At 36.6% G+C, this 9,127-nt stretch overlaps 1 protein-coding gene across 1 annotated transcript in view; it reads right to left on the bottom strand.

The window, feature by feature from the left end:
• Window positions 1-1,288: 1,288 nt before the first annotated feature.
• LOC101853249 (NADP-dependent malic enzyme) overlaps window positions 1,289-9,127 on the bottom strand; it is a gene marked incomplete in the record, with an annotated part of 32,784 nt that continues 24,945 nt past the window's right edge. Inside the window, 4 exon segments of the mRNA XM_013086040.2 lie at window positions 1,289-2,451; window positions 5,279-5,449; window positions 7,319-7,461; window positions 8,505-8,616. Of these exon segments, the coding sequence (XP_012941494.1) occupies window positions 2,194-2,451; window positions 5,279-5,449; window positions 7,319-7,461; window positions 8,505-8,616 (684 nt within the window).

The raw sequence follows: 9,127 nt of genomic DNA, 5'->3' as shown, positions 1-9,127 counted from the left end.
TTACAATTTAATGCCTAACAAGACACAAAGCTACTAAAAGTAGAACACTAGGCTCTAGGTTATGGCACAAAGCTTGTCGGAATCTTTGAGAAAGAAAAGAGATAAATTCTCAACCCTCTCAGGTATATACCTCAACCCTGCAATATCAACTAACACAGCCAGTATAACAATCTAACATGTAAAACAAATAATAATCTTTAACATCGAATACACCATCAACCTGATCATCCTCATGTGAACACAAGGAAGGAATGTAAAAGTGCATTTAAAACTTATAGTACCGTGTATAACAAACAGGCAATAACTAACTTAGGAAGATCACTATTGGAGGCAGTGGTAAACTAACAAAGGGCAGACACAAAACAAAATGGAAGGATTTCAGCCATAGCTAACCTTTTCTTCAAAACTGGTATTTCAGTACTTATATACGAGCTCTCCCCCAGACAAAATACAACCACAAAACCATTTTTAATATCACCAGTGACAGTCACAGGCCTGTATAAACACAGGGGTAAAATGTTAAGCATTGTGGATTATAGAAGACTAATAGAAAGTCAAATGGAACAGTTGTCAGACTGGTCTGGCGGTAGACCGTCAAGTAGAACAGAAACATTGAAGTAAATCATCAAGTGAACCTGAACTGAACAAAAAATATATCCACTGTTGAGATGGAGCAGAGCTTCCAACTTCTCCTTTTCCTCTTTCTACTATTACTACCAGAATATGTTACAATGAGAGACACACTTTGCTTCAATTATGAAGCTGTAAAGAAGAGGTTATAAGGGGTTATATGAAGAAGTTATACTGAAGAACTGACATATTCACCATAAAATATATGGTCACAATGGAATGTGGATTTCCGTTCAACACAAAGATCACATATATATTATAAATATATATATATATAGAGAGAGAGAGAGAGAGAGAGAGATCTATATAAAACTTTTCCAGAAAAAAAATATTCCACTTGGCTGCAGATATTGTGACAATGAATGAAGTACACAAGTCACATGGTTAGCTATGAAAATTTGTATTCCCCAAAGGCAGTAATAGAGCTTTCAACATTTCCAAAAACAAATGCTTGTATGTGAGTAGAATTCATCATTACCTTTTAAACATTCAGATCATTTCAGAAATCAACCATCACCAATCAAGGGATGAACTCGGTTCAAACATTAGGACACTGCAACTTAAATAAAATTACAATTGAGGAAATATTTTTTATTTTTCAACAGAGCAGGAGGCGATTCTCATCCATTTCCCAAGACTGCCAAAAACCATTCACATCTTTTTCTTTTCAAAACAAAATTGTAATCTTAACACCCAGACAGCAATGCAACGTACATGTGTCACAGTACGGTGGAATCGGGCGCTCATAAATTTCTGAGCATAAAATTAAACCCTGTTTTTTTTTTTTTTTTGAGCTTGTTGAAAAAAGAAATTGATTTATGTTGCATAAAAGTTGAGATGTAGATTTATGATTAAAGAAAGTGGGGGTTACTGATGTAACAGGTGAAATTGGCAAGAAAATGGCTGCCAAAGGTTGGTGATTTTTGCATTTGCCCTATAAAATAACATATTTTTGGTTTTGAACATTCTTCAATAAGATTCACCCTAGAATGTGTTCTTTAATGGATGGAGGTTTCTGAGCTAAAAAGTAAAAAAAAAAATTTTTTTTAGATACAAACCTCCAACAGTCGGAAAAATACTGATTTATCCATTCCCTAAAATTTGACGAGCCCCTGATTCCACCGCAATGACCCACATAGTAAAAACTGGGGGAAACCCTATGTTCCTCCCAACAAGCACAGAACATATTGGGAGAACACAGTTGGTTCACTTTATTTTTTTCTATTGTGTTCTCTTACATATATATAATGTATATATATGCAAGCACCATACAACTTTAAAGGTGTCAGCATGTTGCTATGCAACTGAAACAAACAAACAAACAAACAAGTTCATAAATGGACTGAAGGTTAGGCTTCAGAAATAAGTTTCACTAAGTTGAAATAAATACCCCTTAGATTTTGTCCAAAGAAAAGAGGACTTCCTCTGTACACAAACAAATGCGTAGGCCTACAGAGACAAAAGTCTTGAACAAAATTTGAAAGAAAAAAAAAAGTAACTAGAAAATCTGAGATTGTCAATCAATCAAACCCACCAAATTGAAGACATATTATGTGAGAGCAGTTATAAAGAAGTCTTCCCTGCGGTCTCGGGCCATGTGTATACAGGAGGAATGTAGGACACATAGTCTGTGTCGTAGATCATCTCATCCAGGAAAGCCTTGATGTTGCTTGGCTGAGGGTACCTGAAGGCCAAGTTATTCTTGTAGGCAAAAGCAATGATGTCCTCTGCCAGTTTGAGGGACACACAGCGGATGTCGCTTAGTGGAGGATACACACGGCCCTCATCCAAGTTCCCTTTGGTCACCATGCGGGCTAACGACTGCAGAAATAATAATAATAGTAATAATAGATTGCATTTACGTAGCGCTCTATCCCATACTAGTATAGCTCTGAGTGCTTTACACCAATTACATGATCATTCACACAAGGGACAATATTTCACGGAAACAAGAAAAACCAGTTCCAGCACATAAAGAAGAATTTTCACAAATATACATTAACTATATGAAAGGACAGCAATAAAAAACAAAACATATCAGCACTTACTTACTCTAACACTTTATAATTAAGAAATGAGTCTTGAGCAATCGTTTAAATGTTTTGTTATTTCTCTGATATCCTGGGGCAAAGTGTTCCAAATTTTAGGGACTTTTCTCACCAAAAGACCGTATTTTATTCTAGGCGCTTTAAATTTTGTTGCATCTATGAATGACCGTAACTGATGAGATGGAACATTCAGAGTTAAAAGCTCAGATAGATATGACGGGACTTTATCATTAAGATATTTATCAGATGGTAGAAACTTTATACTGGATTCTTTTATCAACTAAAAGCCAATGCAGAGCTTTTAACATTTTTGATGCAGGATTTTTCTTCTTTTTCTTTAGCGCTAGTCTTGCGGTGTTATTTTGGGCTACTTGCAATTTCCTCATTCGTTCACACAAATTACTAGACAGAACAGAATTACAGCAGTCAAGAAATAAAGATGACCCAAGGTCAAAAGATGCGTATTAGAACACCTTAATATAAAACTAAATAAGAGAAAAGAAAACATTTTTCCGCAAAGTCCAAAGTATTCATATAAACTAAACACCAAAAAGAAAAAGATTAAGAGCAAAGAAAAAAAAAGACAAAACGGAGAGAACCAGCAATAAATTTTAAATTTTGAACAACAGCTTTTCGGGAAGTTATTATTAATTTTTTTTTCTTTAATGTATGTATCTTACAACCCAACCCCATTGGAACAATTTAGATCATGACACAGGCTTTGACCTTGCCTGTCTGAGCCAACCTGGCCTGAGAGGGATACAACATCCCTCAGAAAATCAAAGATGATCTATAAAAATTCTTCCAACACTGGATTCGAATGTGTGTTGATGGCAAAGCACCTGATCTCTACAACACAGATATCAGACTTTAATGGGTGGAAGTGAAACTGATCACATGCAACACATACAAGCCCAGCGCATGAAATTCAGTTTGAAACATAAAGGAAGAGAAGTGTGGGGTCTTCAGCCGCAAGCCCTTTCCTGACGTTCGTCGTCTACATCATTTGCCCTTTCTCCACTTGTTCCCCTCTAGCTCTGTTTCCTTGAGTACACAATTATTCATTAATTTGGATTGGGTGCCACTTAATGTCATAACCACCTGCCACGTAGTGTACAGAAATTGAGAAGTGTCAGTGAAGTAATATAATACAGTGGAGTCCCCTTAAACCCAAAAACTGCTGTAAACAAAAGAAAACAGTCCCCAATTTTTTCCCTTCTATTTGAGCAACCTCTTTACATTGTAACCCTGGTTAAAGGGAAGAAAATCTGGCAGACTCTACTGTATTTCTTTTCCATGAACTTTAAAATTTAGTAAATGTGATATGTCATTATCAAACAACTGGGAAATGTGCTTAGTACAGATAAACCTGATTCCACACGATGAATGTACCATTTTTGGGAAGGTCAAAAGTGTGTTAAGTTCATCTTTTTTTCTTTTCTTTTTTACCAAAAATAAATGACAGGGTGTTGCATCCACCTTGGACAATTTCCTGGCCACCGCACTCACTTGCTATTTTTACTCTAGATTTATCTAATTTTACCTCCCAAAGACAAACTGAAAAAAACCCCAACATAACCAGCATCCATAAAAGATACAAAAAAGTTAGCTCCTTTGATAAACTTTAAAAACAAAAAAAGCAGGAAGAAGGATGAATTCATTGTGAATTGGACGAGTAAGTACAGAGGGCTCGGATACACCAACATGGATGAAAAAGCTGTAATAAATTATATACTTTGAAAAGACTTGTTTTTTCTCCCTTAGTGGGTTTAAAAAAAAAAAAAACCTGTTTAGTTAAAATTTTCAAAGGCAGCTAGCGAAAGTAAAGAAGAATGGATAAATAAGAAAAGAAGGCAAAGACAACAGAATACACTAAAGAAAACATCACATACAATACACCAAAAGAAAACATCACACATGCAGATATCCAAGCAAAGCTGTTCATGTTTTGTCCCCCTCTACTGAACAGTTGCACCTCCTGGTGACTTGCTTTGGGACTATTTGACTACCCCCAGCAGGCACATGTAGAGCTAAGACTTACTCACACAGCCAATGTGATAATTTTAGATTGTGAGTTAAGATCATTAGCAAAGATAAAATGATCTGTCCTGAAAACCACCTTTTTTCCCCCGTCAATCAGGAATCACTTGAATCACAACATTTTGAATCTATTTAATATTTTTCTAGCCCTTTTTTTCTATCTCTTCCTGAAAACAAATTTAAACAGAGCAGATAAAACCATAAAATGCACTGTTGCCCTTCATACCATAAAAGATATATTTTCCTGAAAGAGGAAAGTAACTTGCAACCAAGAGGAGAATAATGGTCATAAGTTCATTGCTATGAATCCAAGAATGACATTTTCTTCTACACGACATTCTCAACACCCTTGACTAGAGAGTCATTATTTTTTTCAGAGGTGAGGAACGCAACAAAGAAAAATCAAGACAACAAATGGCCATGCAATTGCAAAAAGTAGGCTTTAGAAAATGAACAAAATACTCTGGTACTGAGGCTTGGCCATGGAACTAAGTAAAAGCAACAATAAAGAACAAAAATCAAGTAACAAAAAAACAAAGGAACAAAATGTTCATGCATACCTCTGCAGCTGCCAGAAAAATGTCTTCAGTCACATAGCGAATGTCAGCAGCAATGATTGCAAGAGCAAGACCAGGGAAAATGTAGGCATTGTTACCTTGGCCAGGGTAGAATGTCTTTCCTTTGTACTGAACAGATCGGAAAGGACTGCCACTGGCAAACACTGCTCTACCCTGGGGATGTCATAGAAGAGGATAATCATTTTTTATTTCTGATTCTTTAAAGGGCATGCATCTTTGGGTAACATGCTTCTTTCGGTATAGCCTAAACAAGGTTGTTTTTCTTTAAAATATCAGTTTAACTCTTTATCTCCAAGGGGGGTAAACCCACTACGCTGGACTCTTTTTTGGTAATAAACTTAAAAATGACATCACTAAATGGGTAATTAAATCAAAACAAGTGAACTTATTTCGATAATTTTTCATCTAAAGAAGAACCTCAGGTTAAAGAGACCTGTTTTTGGCAATGGTCAAAAAGTGATTTGATGTTGAAATAGTTGTAAAGGAATGTGCCCTGCCGGCTCAACGGCACATCGTTTCCAACCACGAGTTGCTGGTAGCAGCTTGCCGGAGATACAGCAAAGAAAATTGAACAGTATGGAGACTGAACACTTAGTTCAGTGGTAAAAAGAGAACACCTCTTAATGGTGTGTAGAGGGTCTATTTGTTACTCTCAAACCACTGATATGGTGGGGGAGGAAGGGGGGGGGGGGTACTGCCGAACTAATGTTAGTATAACTTAATAGGATTTGTTAATGGAGCACCAAAAAAAATGTCCACCAAAGTAAAAGCATCTGGATATTTAATAGAATAAGAGCAGAGTCAGGAAGTCAAGTTATACACTGATGGCAAAATATGTAACAACAGACTTCCTGCTCCTATGTTATATTGTGAATCATGTACTGGTACGCAAACTGATTCTGTCAATGATTTTTTCAGGCTCAGGACAGAATAATTTTTCCCTGTTCAGTTTTAGACCTGGGGTGCATCTATATAATGCATTTCTGTGAAGCTGTAAGTTACTCTAATATGTATTGTCATGTACCAAACTTATGGGAATCAATAGAAGATTCTGTTTATATTAATAACATATAATCTGTTTGTATTGCATTTTCCTTCAGACAAAAACGAATGAGAAAAAAAAATTGCGCAATAGCTCTTCGAAATTTTCGACTTACCACATTTTCTCAGCTCTACAAGTCCTTATAATCCAGAGGAATCAACACAAAATTGTAGCGATATCACCTTAGCACACATTTAAGCAAGAATTTCACAAATTTAGTTGAATATCTTTCTTTGAAGGGCCTTTTTATTATACCAGGCTTCATGTTGTTTACCCTTAGATCTAGCCTACATAGCAACAACAAAACAACGATTTTTGCAAGAATTTCGCGGAGTTTCGATCGATATTGCCGCTCAGAGATTGAGGTCAGGTTTGTTTACAAGTTCTACTTCCTTTCGGCAACTTAAAAAGTAGGAACTATGTTTAAAAGTGCACATTTTTTTCGGATTTCATTGAGCCGGTCACAGCGGTCGAATGGATGCAGCGGAAAAACTCAGAGCCGCTGTCAGCGGCCGAATGGACGGAATCAGTTAAATAGATAGGAACTGTATTTAAGTCTAAACAAACTTTTAATTAATCAAAAAGATAAAATTTACATATATATATGAGGACTTATATGTCATGCTGTCACAAGTTTCATAAATAATTAGATCCAGTATCATCTTCCTGATACTTTTCCATAACATTCTAAACTCAGAGATACAAAGGGCACTCTATTAGCTCAGTGGATATCATACTGGATTACAGAGCTGATGGCTCTGGTTTGAATCCAAGATTGAGTGTGTTCTTAAACTCAGGTTGCTTTGTGGAATTTTCAAGACCTTCAACCCATTTGGCTCCGTCCTATTGGGGGCATGTTAAATTCAGAGGTCTCACTTCTTAAATAACTTAATAATGTTGATAGGGGAAGTAAACATATGAGACAACTTAAAATCTTATTGCATCTATTGAAAACATTCAGAAGCATTGGCAGCCCTTACATCAGTGGCTCTGTAGGCCTCTTCAGCTGTGCACTCAGCTTTGCTAGTGGGGTTGCTCAGAGCAAAGATGATGGGGCGGTCATTGATTTTGCCCATGTCTGTGAGGATCTTCTCATTGAAAGCTCCTGGCACTGCAGCTGCCCCTGTGGATTAAAATATTTTTGTTTTTGTTGAGCTGACATTCTGGTAGTAAACACAATGCAAGTCTTTTCAAATGCCATCGAGTCTTCAGTTCGTTGTACAACATAGGGCTGAGATGACAACATCTGAGGAAAAGAGGGGAACTTCCCATCCCACTTACAAAAATATCTTTTAAGTTCTGGCTACTGGCCAAGTCTGCAATAATGGCTCCATTCCACTAACCAGCCTGTTAGTGGGGCATGTAAAGGCTATACAAGAACATTATTAAGAAAACACTAGAGCCTTGCAGAATCAGAAGGGAAACGAAAAAAAAATGAATTTTAAAAAAAAAAAATTGGGGGGGGGGAGGGGGTAAGTATTTTACGGCACTCGCAACAGCATAAGGTCATGTGAGAGCGTGGGACACATTAAACATTTTTAGTCGGTAGGAAATTTTGAATTTGGCTCGGGTGGCGGCCGAAGCCTACTCTCATCGATAGAAAAAAAAGAATACAAATATAATATGTCAGAGATAAAGAAACTTACGGTGCATGTCTTGCCAAGCAGTTATGCTGTCAGATTTTGGGATCATGAAGTCATGAATTATATAGTTGAAGCCCGAGGCAGGTGTTTTACCAGATCATCTGTACAACTTACAATACATGCATACTGACAACCGGCAGGGGGGGGGGGGGGGCACCAAACTAACCCATATGGGCTCATTCAACTACTCATAAAACTACATTCAGGACCCAGACTGTACTGTAAAACAATTACAATGTCGAGGTCACAAATTTGGTTGGCAGGAGGAATGGGATTAAAAACATTCTCGCTCTCATGGACACAATTAAGATCACATCAGAAGCAGGCTATTTGATCCCTTCCTCTCAGAGTAAACTCAGGTAGGGTCAGATACAATTAAAAGAAAAGAGAAGACATTCCCCAAAAAATGTTCTTCACTCTCTCTATACATATACAAGTGGGGAATGAAATTTGCATCCTATGTCAGCAAGACAAAGATCCTAACCATTATAGCCCAGATGTGGCTGCGGAGGAAAGTACTGACCTATTATAGCTGTAGGCTTTATAGCCGTGACGATATCCTCCAGCTTGTCAACAGGTGCATGCTTCTTGGCAAACAGCAGCTTTTCTCCAGTGACACCTCCTTTGGGTCGGTCCTTCATGAAAGCAGAGTATTTTCAACTCGGTCAGTTTTAATTGAAGGATAATGTGAGAAAATAGAAAAATCTTTCAAGTAACATATAATACAAACAGATGGGAATGGAATATAACAGTTAGATTATAAGATACACAATATGTAATAATATTATTTAAGGATCCAGATAAAAAGTAAACCAGCAATGTTCCAAGCCTCTGACATGAAAGGTGATTTCCCTTGAATTGTTGAAGATTGTTATTATTGCTGTTTCACACCCGAGGTGTATAAAAAGGCCGGCATTATAGGAAACAATTTGAAAGACAAATTACTCACTCTACTCAAAAGTATATATATACAGCCAGAGAATCAACAAAACATTTGGAAGAGAAATATTTTTTTCTGAATCTTAAACTGTCCAGTGCACATATAGGAAGATTTAAAAATTTATTTATTTATTTGTTTGTTTGTTTGTTTGCTTATTCATTTGTTCGTTTGTTTGTTTATTTATCTATTTATTTATTACTTTTTTA

The sequence above is a fragment of the Aplysia californica genome, unplaced genomic scaffold (assembly GCF_000002075.1).
Source record: "Aplysia californica isolate F4 #8 unplaced genomic scaffold, AplCal3.0 scaffold00429, whole genome shotgun sequence".
NCBI lineage: Eukaryota > Metazoa > Mollusca > Gastropoda > Aplysiida > Aplysiidae > Aplysia > Aplysia californica.
Note: the sequence above shows the minus strand (reverse complement) of the source record. Positions and strands in the feature narration are given on the sequence as shown.